General features: G+C 43.5%; 2 protein-coding genes across 2 annotated transcripts in view; both read right to left on the bottom strand.

Annotated features, from left to right (window-relative positions):
* Positions 1-8483, bottom strand: part of LOC311229384 (uncharacterized protein) — a gene marked incomplete at its 5' end in the record, with an annotated part of 210927 nt that extends 202444 nt beyond the window's left edge. The window contains 4 exons of the mRNA XM_084315472.1: positions 7180-7296; positions 7420-7464; positions 7919-7954; positions 8475-8483. Coding sequence (XP_084171598.1) covers positions 7180-7296; positions 7420-7464; positions 7919-7954; positions 8475-8483 — 207 coding nt within the window. The remainder of the gene's footprint in view (positions 1-7179; positions 7297-7419; positions 7465-7918; positions 7955-8474) is intronic.
* A 1717-nt stretch (positions 8484-10200) lies between these two features.
* LOC311229383 (uncharacterized protein) overlaps positions 10201-12064 on the bottom strand; it is a gene marked incomplete at both ends in the record, with an annotated part of 211269 nt that continues 209405 nt past the window's right edge. The window contains 2 exons of the mRNA XM_084315471.1: positions 10201-10209; positions 10245-10454. Of these exons, the coding sequence (XP_084171597.1) occupies positions 10201-10209; positions 10245-10454 (219 nt within the window). The remainder of the gene's footprint in view (positions 10210-10244; positions 10455-12064) is intronic.

Genomic DNA, 12064 nt, shown 5'->3' with positions numbered 1-12064 from the left:
TGAGGAAGGTAAATGTAAGGGGTAGGGATCAATACGCTTAGCTTCTCTCTACTCCTTTTTTGAACATATCAACTCACTAAATACATTGCTCTTGACTTTTTGTTTATAATCTCTTATATCTCTTAATCTCTTATAATCTTTTTCTTTTTACTATGATTGTTCTGTTTGACGGAGCTAGATAATGTGATTTGTTTGGAGGAATATGGAGATACATATACATAAATGTTTCATTCATTCATTCAAGGTAGGGCTGTCCCCAGTTCATAATACTGTAATGTACAGTAGAGATGTCTCCAGTTCATAATACTGTAATGTACAGTAGAGCTTAACAGACTTGTATTTAACCTCTTCCACCCGACGGGACCGGTCCCCAAATGACAACTGGTCATGAATCAATATCTTCCAGACTGTTCTATAAAACTAGCGATTTTAATTAAAATAATATTCAAGTATAAACATTGAAATGTTTTAAAACTACACTTCCTGGAATATTCTATTGAGTTCAAGGTTCATAGTACTTTATGAATTATTTCAATAACTGCTATTATTCGGGATAATTCTACCACAAAAAGGTAACGTTTATGACAAATATTGAAACATAGTTAGTTTCTCTTCCCTATTGTTAACATGTAGCAACAATTAGATCTGAAATTTGTTTCAAAACGGTTGCACTATGGTGAAAATAAAAAAGTACAGTAGATTACAGTAGATTTCATTATCTGTTCTTATGCACGCCTGGTGATACTAAATCCAAATTGAACTCGGGCATTTGAAAGATAATATATGTATATATATATAAATGTGCAAATTGGCTATAATAAGGTAATTTATAAGCCTCCTATTTGATATTCTATAATAATATTTCAAATTGCATTGGTCCGGATCGGATAATTCAGTACTGTATCTACAGAACCTTCTGTTTAATCATCTTCCCTTTATTCATTTCCTTAGATTTTTTTGTACACACGTGATCTCAAGAAGGTACTGAATGAGATCAGTGGCAGTTTTTAATGTTTGGTCATTATTATCATGGTGTTATTCACTGTCAAAGATGCAAAGAAAAATCATAATTCATATTCTCCTTTGTTTCATCACAATTTAAGCAAGCCTAGTAACAGACACAATATTTCTGACACTGGGAATACATTCACTGAGGTCCATAGATGTCCCTAGATACCATGAATATGCAACTAGCTAACGTGAGATATATCGGTTGATGTATATTTCCTCAGATAGCTGCTATATTTTAATACAGGCTTCAGTAGAACTGGCACCAAAGTCTGGCACCAAGCCGAGCGTAGAACGCTGGTATTCTGACGTGACGACCCTTCCTTCTTTTATAGTCTCCTTGTTATAGAGCGCTGGTATTCTGACGTGACGACCCTTCCTTCTCTTATAGTCTCCTTGTTATAGAGCGCTGGTATTCTGACAAGATGACCCTTCCTTCTCTTATAGTCTCCTTGTTATAGAACGCTGGTATTCTGACGTGACGACCCTTCCTTCTCTTATAGTCTCCTTGTTATAGACCGCTGGTATTCTGACGTGACGACCCTTCCTTCTGTTATAGTCTCCTTGTCATAGACCGCTGGTATTCTGACGAGACGACCCTTCCTTCTGTTATTGTCTCCTTGTTATAGACCGCTGGTATTCTGACGTGACGACCCTTCCTTCTGTTATAGTCTCCTTGTCATAGACCGCTGGTATTCTGACGTGACGACCCTTCCTTCTCTTATAGTCTCCTTGTTATTGAACGCTGGTATTCTGACGTGATGACCCTTCCTTCTGTTATAGTCTCCTTGGTATAGAGCGCTGGTATTCTGACGTGACGACCCTTCCTTCTTTTATAGTCTCCTTGGTATAGAGCGCTGGTATTCTGACGTGATGACCCTTCCTTCTGTTATAGTCTCCTTGGTATAGAGCGCTGGTATTCTGACGTGACGACCCTTCCTTCTTTTATAGTCTCCTTGTTATAGAGCGCTGGTATTCTGACGTGACGACCCTTCCTTCTCTTATAGTCTCCTTGTTATAGAGCGCTGGTATTCTGACGTGATGACCCTTCCTTCTTTTATAGTCTCCTTGGTATAGAACATGGAAGTGCTCCTTTGAAACACATAGACTCCCATGTTATTATGGCTGAAACACATAGACTCCCATGTTATTATGGCTGAAACACATAGACTCTCATGTTATTATGGCTGAAACACATAGACTCTCATGTTATTATGGCTGAAACACATAGACTCTCATGTTATTATGGCTGAAACACATAGACTCCCATGTTATTAGAAACACATAGACTCCCATGTTATTATGGCTGAAACACATAGACTCTCATGTTATTAGAAACACATAGACTCCCATGTTATCATGGCTGAAAAACATAGACTCCCATGTTATTATGGCTGAAACACATAGACTCCCATGTTATTATGGCTGAAACACATAGACTCCCATGTTATTATGGCTGAAACACATAGACTCCCATGTTATTATGGCTGAATTCCATTCAAAAACAGCAATTTCAGTATCAAAGTGGAATTCATCTTCATAACTATAATTATTATAATCACATGACTCATGAGGTTGAATATTTTATGGAGGCCACTGTGCATGTTTACCTCTGTACCACGTCAACGAGCGGACGACTAATTCACAATCGTGCATTTCAAAACACGAACGCAGTGGATGTTGAAGACAAACAGAGTCGGGTATCCGTGTGAGTCTCCTCTCGTTTTCATCGTTTCAGTCTTTGACCCGGCATGATTAAAGAAGTGACATCACAGTAGGGTTGCTGTTGTGACGTGTTCCCATGGCTAATAAACACCAGTATTACCGGTGACACTGGCCATTTTACGAAATGACGCTAAATATCAGTAAAGCACTTACTTTGATCTTTGACGTGACATCGATCCGCTGTGTCCGTCCGTCTACATCTGTTTTTAATTCATTCTCAAATTAGACATCATCACATCGTTTTTTTTTATCTACTTTTTCTCCCATTTTCTATTTTTCTCCCATCCCAATTTCGTATCGTCCAATTCAACCCTCCCCTGTCTCGAACGCTGTTAGGCCACGCCTCCCACAAGCCAGCTATAATGTGGACGAAGTCATACATTGCACGTGTCCCCTCCGGTACTCAAGGTAGCAGTCGTCGCATCTTTTCACCTGCACAGCGCGATCTTTCAGCGGCGAGGGTCTGCGCTTTGGAGGGACACCACCCCCGTCGCTTCCTGATTCTACTGCGCAGGCGCACCAACCGACCTGTAGGAGTCGCTGTCCACAACGTCCGATCCCCACCCATCAGTTTCCCACCCCCTAATACTGCCAAACGTATTAGTATGAACGACCAGCCAAGTTGAAAGCAATGTGGAGAGCTGGGCTCGAACCCAGCGTCTCCAGCATTGGTGGTGAGCGCCTTGCCCACTGCACCACCTAGCCGCCCACATCATCACATAGTTGACGTTAAGGTTCTAATTCATAAATAAACCGACAGACGTTCATTGACAGATCAACGTAGCTGCGGTCTTATTTAGCGCATCATGCAAACATCGTCTCTAGAGCCTCCTCTCTCTCCTTCACGCAACGTCGTCTAATCCACTCTGAATTAAAGTGAACGTGAAACTTAAGCTACTCTGTACCGCAGCCTATGAAACAGACCTGCTGTGCGAGCAGACACACAGTTTATAATGCTGTCCGAGCAGACACACAGTTTATAATGATGTCAGAGCAGCAGACACACAGTTTATAATGATGTCCGAGCAGACACACAGTTTATAATGTTGTCTGCTAGAGTGGTGTTGATAACACGCTTAGTATTTTACAAATGAGAGTTTTTTTATTTGATGAACGTGGGCACTGATATGCAGAAATGAACTAAATGGGTTTTATTTATATATATATAATATAATATATATATATGATATATATAACGATATATAGAATGTAATGTACTCTGTGGATCCTCTCCTCTCCTTCCTCCTCCTCCTCTCTCTCCTCACCTTCTCTCCCTCCTCCTTTCTCCTCTCCTTCTCTTCATCCTCCTCTCTCCCTCCTCCTCCTCCCCTCTCCTCACCTTCTCTCCCTCCTCCTCCTCTCCCTCATCACCTTCTCTCCCTCCTCCTCCTTCTCTCACCTCTCCTTCTCTCCCTCCTCCTCCTCCTCCTCCTCCTCTCTCTCCTCACCTTCTCTCCCTCCTCCTCCTCTCTCTCCTCACCTTCTCTCCATCCTCCTCCTCTCTCCTCACCTTATCTTCCTCCTCCTCCTCTCACCTCTCCTTCTCTCCCTCCTCCTCCTCCTCCTCCTCTCTCTCCTCACCTTCTCTTCCTCCTCCTCCTCTCTCCTCACCTTCTCTCCCTCATCCTCCTCTCTCTCCTCACCTTCTCTTCCTCCTCCTCCTCTCTCCTCACCTTCTCTCCCTCATCCTCCTCCTCCTCCTCTCTCTCCTCACCTTCTCTCCCTCCTCATCCTCTTCCTCTCTCTCCTCTCCTTCTCTCTCTCCTCCTCCTCCTCTCTCTCCTCTCCTTCTCTCTCTCCTCCTCCTCCTCTCTCTCCTATCCTTCTCTCTCTCATCATCCTCCTCCTCCTCCTCCTCTCTCTCCTCACCTTCTCTCCCTCCTCATCCTCTTCCTCTATCTCCTCTCCTTCTCTCTCTCCTCCTCCTCCTCTCTCTCCTCTCCTTCTCTCTCTCCTCCTCCTCATCCTCCTCTCTCTCCTCACCTTCTCTCTCTCCTCCTCCTCCTCCTCCTCCTCCTCCTCCTCCTCCTCTCTCTCCTCCTCCTCCTCTCTCTCCTCTCCTTCTCTCTCTCCTCCTCCTCCTCCTCCTCCTCCTCCTCTCTCTCCTCACCTTCTCTCCTCACCTTCTCTCCCTCCTCATCCTCTTCCTCTCTCTCCTCTCCTTCTCTCTCTCCTCCTCCTCCTCCTCTCTCTCCTCTCCTTCTCACCTTCTCTCTCTCCTCCTCCTCCTCTCTCTCCTCACCTTCTCTCCCTCCTCCTCTCCCTCCTCACCTTCTCTCTCTCCTCACACTGGTATCACCGACATCGTGGAGAGAGAGACTTGTTGCGCGCGCCGCCCCATCAAGGCAACGGTCGGGGAACCACTGGTAAATAATCACAGTGTGATGGAGATGCCAGTATTCTGATTGCTGTCTGTGGTTCTATATGGGTTGTGGCAATAATTTTAACAAATAAAAGCTTGCAGCAATGTATTGAAAATTGCATATTCTTGGTATCTAGGGACATCTATGCTGCCCTGTCAAGGCAGACCGCAGTAACTTCAAAAAAGTTAAACTGAGAAAAATGGCTTTAAAGTTTTTTGACTTGCCATCCAAAATGTGTTATAGGTAGATAGATGATAGTACCCAGATTTAACATGTATTAATGAAGTAATCTTTAGGCATACAAAATATGACATAATTATTTTAATTAACCCCCAAAAAGCAGATACTGCACTCTGCTGCACAGTTCCCTTAAATAATTATACAGGTAATGTACAGGCAAAGTGCAGTAACTTCAAATACAATGTTGTTTTCCCTCCAGCTTTCATAACTTAACCTAGCCATTTTATTTGGATCATCATCATTCCAATATATTCAGGTGGTAAATTTCATTTTCAAAATGGCTAGGTTAAGTTATGAAAGCTGGAGGGAAAACAACATTGTATTTGAAGTTACTGCACTTTGCCTGTACATTACCTGTATAATTATTTAAGGGAACTGTGCAGCAGAGTGCAGTATCTGCTTTTTGGGGGTTAATTAAAATAATTGTGTCATATTTTTGTATGCCTAAAGATTACTTCATTAATACATGTTAAATCTGGGTACTATCATCTATCTACCTATAACACATTTTGGATGGCAAGTCAAAACACTTTAAAGCCATTTTTCACTGTTTGTAAGTTACTGCGGTCTGCCTGGTTTTTGAGTGTGATTTTGTAGTTACTGCAGTTTTTAAAACCCCATATCTCCAAAACTGAGCGACATTAACATCTGAAACTTGGTCACAAGATAAAACATTTATTGACAAGTTCAATTTCACTCATAACTCAATTTTGACTTTTTTTGAGTTACTGCGGTCTGCCTTGACAGGGCAGTATGGACCTCAGGGAATGTATTCACAGTGTGAGATATATTGTGTTTATTACTAGGCGTGCTTAAATTGTGATGAAACAAAGGAGAATATGAATTATGATTTTTCTTTGCATCTTTGACAGTGAATAACACCATGCTAATAATGACCAAACATTAAAAACTGCCACTGATCTCGTTCAGTACCCTCTTGAGATCATGTGTACAAAAAATCGAAGGAAATGAATAAAGGGAAGATGATTAAACAGAAGGTTCTGTAGATACAGTACTGAATTCTCCCATCCGGACCAATGCAATTTGAAATATTATTATAGAATATAGAATATGATGCTTATAAATTACCTTATTATAGCCAATTCGCACATTTATATATATATATATACATATATTATCTTTCAAATGCCCGAGTTCAATTTGGATTTAGTATCACCAGGCGTGCATAAGAACAGATAATGATATCTACTGTAATCTACTGTACTTTTTTATTTTCACCATAGTGCAACCGTTTTGAAACTAATTTCAGATCTAATTGTTGCTACATGCTAACAATAGGGAGGAGAAACTAACTGCCTTTCAATATTTGTCAAAAACATTACCTTTTGTGGTAAAATTATCCCGAATATTGAAATAATCCAACGCTGATCGACAGCTAGCGATGTCTATTACAAAATTGCTGCAAAAAGACTACAATTCCCATGGTTCAAAATGTCAGAAATGGTCGCCCTCTCGGAATGGACTTGACCAAATCGAAAAGTTAAATCTATCTAATGACACTTTTAACCTATTGCTAAACTAACGTATTGATGATAATATACATTCTACATGCTGCTGTGACATGTTCATGATGTTAATACTTGAATACGTTTGAAATTAAAATCGCAACTTTTATACAACAGTCTAAAAAATATTGATTTATGACCAGATGTCATTTCGGGACCGGTACAGGTCCCGTCGGGTGGAAGAGGTTAATAAAGTTTTCAATCAATCAATCAATCAATAAATCAATCAATCAATCAATCAATCAATCAATCACCGACTACCGTGACAAGCCTACATCACAGCCAACCAACAAGGGAGCAGGGAAAGCAGATCTCACCCGGTCTCCCTTGGGTCCCAGTGGTCCTGGAGGTCCAGCCTCTCCCTTGGTCCCTGCACCTCCCGCAACCCCTCTGACCCCGGGGGGCCCGCTCACGACAGCCTCCGCGGACGCTCCCTACAGGAACACCACACACCAATCAATCAATCAATCAATCAATCACCACTTTCAATTCCATATGTTGACTCTTTTTTTAGCAACGATTTCAATGCAGCGGTGACAACGGGACAGAGAGCGTACCTTTAGGCCGGGGCTCCCAGTGACGCCTTGTGGTCCTAGTTTGCCCTGAAAAAAAACAGTTATTTTCAATCCACGGTAGAAATACACACAACACAGATTTGCTCCCTCTGCTCTTGAGAGTAGTGTAGTTTAAGTTTAAGTTTAAGTTGATTTGGATCCCCATTAACGGCTATTCTTCCTGGGGTCCATAACACGTCAAATACAGTTAGAGACTTTATACACTCACAACATTCACATGTCATACAGACGATTAAAACAACAATAAATACTCCTAATCAAATTCACAATACAATACAACAATACATACTCCTAATCCATTCATAATACAATACAACAATACATACTCCTAATCCATTCATAATACAATACAACAATACCTACTCATAATTCATTCATAACACAATACAGCATAATATACTATATAGCTTTTACATACATTATCTATGTTCATATCAACCAATTATACAATCTGCTAATAGAAGTACTGAAGTATACTCACATCTCCTCCTCGGTCTCCCTTCTCCCCTCTCTCCCCCTGAAAGAAACACACGTGCTTTGATTTGATTTGATCTGTATTTAACCCTAACACAACACACATACGAAAGACAACATGTACACAAACAGTTGAGTTAGAAAAACCAACTAGGATGAGTTGGAGAAGTAAAGCGTATCTAGTCCCGCCCCTTTCTTACAATATAATAACTTTATAAAAATACAACTATCTTACTACCTACGAGAAAGAAATAATAATAATAATAATAATAATAATAATAATAATAATAATAATAATAATAATAATAATAATAATAATAATAATAATAATAATAATAATAATAATAATAATAATAATAATAATAATAATAATAATAATAATAATAATAATAATAATAATAATAATAATAATAATAAGGTTAAAAAACAACAAGACCACCATTATCTTTTGTTTTGAAGAAATCAAAACATAGAGAGCAACTATCTCTAGTTCTTCAGATCTGTATTTGTCTCTCAGTGCTTTGACACAGATATACAGTATATGACTTCAGAGGAGTCGTCACCAATCCCATGTGACTTCTCTCCTGGTATTCTTCCTCTTCCTCCTCCTCCTCCTCATCCTCTCTTCCCACCTTCTCTTCCTCCTCCTCCTCCTCCTATCTCTCCTCTCCTTCTCTTCCTCCTCCTCCTCTCTCCTCACCTTATCTTCCTCCTCATCTCTCTCCTCTCCTTCTATTCCTCCTCCTCCTCCTCTCTCCTATCCTTCTCTTCCTCTTCCTCCTCCTCCTCCTCCTCCTCCTCCTCCTCTCTCCTCACCTTATCTTCCTCCTCCTCCTCTCTCTCCTCTCCTTCTCTTCGTCCTCCTCCTCCTCTATCCTCACCTTCTCTTCCTCCTCCTCCTCCTCCTCCTCCTCCTCTATCTCCTCTCCTTATCTTCCTCCTCCTCCTCCTCTCTCCTCACCTTATCTTCCTCCTCCTCCTCCTCCTATCTCTCCCCTCCTCCTCCTCCTCCTCCTCCTCCTCTCTCCTCACCTTATCTTCCCCCTCCTCCTCTCTCTCCTCTCCTTCTCTTCGTCCTCCTCCTCCTCTATCCTCACCTTCTCTTCCTCCTCCTCCTCCTCCTCCTCTATCTCCTCTCCTTATCTTCCTCCTCCTCCTCCTCTCTCCTCACCTTATCTTCCTCATCCTCTCTCTCCTCTCCTTCTATTCCTCCTCCTCCTCCTCTCTCCTATCCTTCTCTTCCTCCTCCTCCTCCTCCTCCTCCTCTCCCCTCACCTTATCTTCCTCCTCCTCCTCTCTCTCCTCTCCTTCTTATTCCTCCTCCTCCTCCTCTCTCCTCACCTTCTCTTCCTCCTCCTCCTCCTCTCTCTCCTCACCTTCTCGTCCTCCTCCTCTTCCTCCTCCTCTCTCTCCTCTCCTTTTATTCCTCCTCCTCCTCTCTCCTCTCCTTCTCTTCCTTCTCCTCCTCCTCTCTCCTCACCTTCTCTTCATCATCCTCCTCCTCTCTCTACTCCCCTCCTCTCCCTCCTCCTCCTCTCTCTCCTATCACCTTCTCTCCATCCTCATCCTCTCTCTCCTCACCTTCTCTCCCTCCTCCTCCTCATCCTCCTCTCTCTCCTCACCTTCTCTCCCTCTCCTCCTCCTCTCTCTCCTCACCTTCTCTCCCTCCTCCTCTCTCATCTCCTTCTCTTCATCCTCCTCTCTCCCTCCTCCTCCTCCCCTCTCCTCACCTTCTCTCCTTCCTCCTCCTTTCTCTCCTCACCTTCTCTCCCTCATCCTCCTCATCTCACCTCTCCTTCTCTCCCTCCTCCTCCTCCTCTCTCTCCTCACCTTCTGTCCCTCCTCCTCCTCTCTCTCCTCGCCTTCTCTTCCTCCTCCTCCTCTCTCCTCACCTTCTATCCCTCATCCTCCTCCTCCTGTCTCTCCTCACCTTCTCTCCATCCTCCTCCTCCTCTCTCTCCTATCCTTCTCTCTCTCCTCATCCTCTCTCTCCTCTCCTCTCTCTCCTCCTCCTCCTCTCTCTCCTCACCTTCTCTCCCTCCTCCCATTCTCTCTCTCCTCCTCCTCTCTTCCCACCTTCTCTCCCTCCTCCTCCTCTCCCTCCTCACCTTCTCTCCCTCCTCCTACTCTCCCTCCTCCTCCTCCTCTCTCTCCCCTCACCTTCTCTCCCTCCTCCTCCTCTCTCTCCCCTCACCTTCTCTCCCTCCTCCTCTCTCTCCTCTCACCTTATCTCCCTCCTCCTCCTCTCTCTCCTCTCACCTTCTCTCCCTCCTCCTCCTCTCTCTCCTCTCATCTTCTCTCCCTCCTCCTCCTCCTCCTCTCTCTCCTCTCACCTTCTCTCCCGTTCTTCCCGACTCTCCCAGTTCTCCGGCCCGGCCCGGAACGCCAGGTATCCCGGGCTTCCCTGGCTCTCCGTTCTTCCCCGCGGGTCCCTCCGGGCCTCGCTCTCCGATGGCCCTCCCGACAGGCCCGGTCTGGCCCATGGGTCCGCGGTCGCCGTGCTCTCCCTTCACACCCCTCATCCCAGGCAGGCCTTGGACGCCCTGGTGCACAAGAGAGAGAGAGAGAGAGAGCGGTAAGAGACACGTCTGAAGTGAATACATCATATGGACCCATTTACTTGTGACTCGACTTGGACTTGACTGCATTTAAACTTGGAAGGTGCAGACGAGGACTCAGACTTGTTAATTGATAAATACAGTTATTTATTCTTGTAATAGGCCCTAATCGTTTGACATAAGATATTGATGCATTTGTTTGGCTATTGTGTCATAAGGTAAATACCCTCCCTTTGAAACGGTGGCCGCTGTGTCCTTTATGTTTAACATAGACGTCTAGTTATTTGTACGTCAGCTCTTTGACTGCCAGAGTGGAGTGGACTCGACCTCCATGACTCAGATGGGGACTCGACTCGGACTCTGGCTCTTCTTTGGACTCGGATTCGAACACTGGGGACTCGAGACTCGACTCGGACTTGAGATGTAGTGACTCGACTACAAGACTGCGTCATATGATGCTGGATCTTGCGATGGTCTTACTGGGGCTCCGAACACAACCCCTCAGGGGGCTCCGAACACAACCCCATCAGGGGGCTGTCTCTACATCAAATAATGGGTACAATGATTACAGTCTGCCCTCCAGGGTCAAGATAAACCTCAGCCTTAGGGTCCCCCTATAGGGGACTTTTTTTTCCTTTATCATAAATCGATCAATAGAGACCGTATTAGATCCCCAATTATCATATCATGGGGTATCATTGGAAAGCCACACTCATTGGCTACAACCCTGTGCAAAGATTTTCGAGATCGCCAAATTATTGACGGAGCTAGAGCCCCGGGAGTCGGGGTGGTAATGTGTACTTTTGCGTACTTTGGGGCACGCCTCACATATTGGCATGTAACTCGAGAACCGCTGAACGGATTTTGTCACCTGAAAGGGCAATTGACAGGCAACAAATAGGGTTTTAATTCTACCTATATTATAATATTATTGTATTAAAAGAAATGCACACCCGAGCCACTAGAGGTCGGCAAAGAATCGTCCACATGTGGGCCCTTGGATGTTAAGAGGTTAATGTTTTTCAAAAAAAATTATAGCCAAGAGTAAATACCATAACCCTATCAAAAACAGTAGTCAAAGTGTATATTTTCATTTTTTTGTTTTATCGGAAATACAATTTTTTTGGAAAATGCTAATTATCGTAAAAACCGCAAGAAATGACTAAATCCAGATTCAACCCTGCCATTGGAAAGAGGAGCATTTTCCCTATCCATGTATGTATGATTTGGCCATAATAAGGTCAAGGTCAAGTTCAAGGTCAAATATGTAAGGGATAATGTATAGCTATGAGGTCATTGTCGCAAAATAATTGACCGACACGTAGTTTAAAATACCGAGCCGCTTCGGCGAGGTGTTTTAAACGTCAGTGAAGGTCAATTATTTTGCGACAATGACCGAGTAAAGCTATACATTATCCCGCTTATTACATGGCTAACTTACTAACAATATACCTAATTCATTTGACAAATCGCAGTTGTTCTGTGGCTCTGTCAGCCCAAATAAAGTGATTATTATTATCGCGGGCAGCCTCTGTTCTGGCTCCGCTGTAATCTACACACTCCGCTGTCAGTGCAGCCGCGGCAGGTGTGTCTGA

This window comes from Notolepis coatsorum (genome assembly GCF_963971535.1).
Source record: "Notolepis coatsorum genome assembly, chromosome: 6".
Taxonomy (NCBI): Eukaryota; Metazoa; Chordata; class Actinopteri; order Aulopiformes; family Paralepididae; genus Notolepis; species Notolepis coatsorum.
Note: the sequence above shows the minus strand (reverse complement) of the source record. Positions and strands in the feature narration are given on the sequence as shown.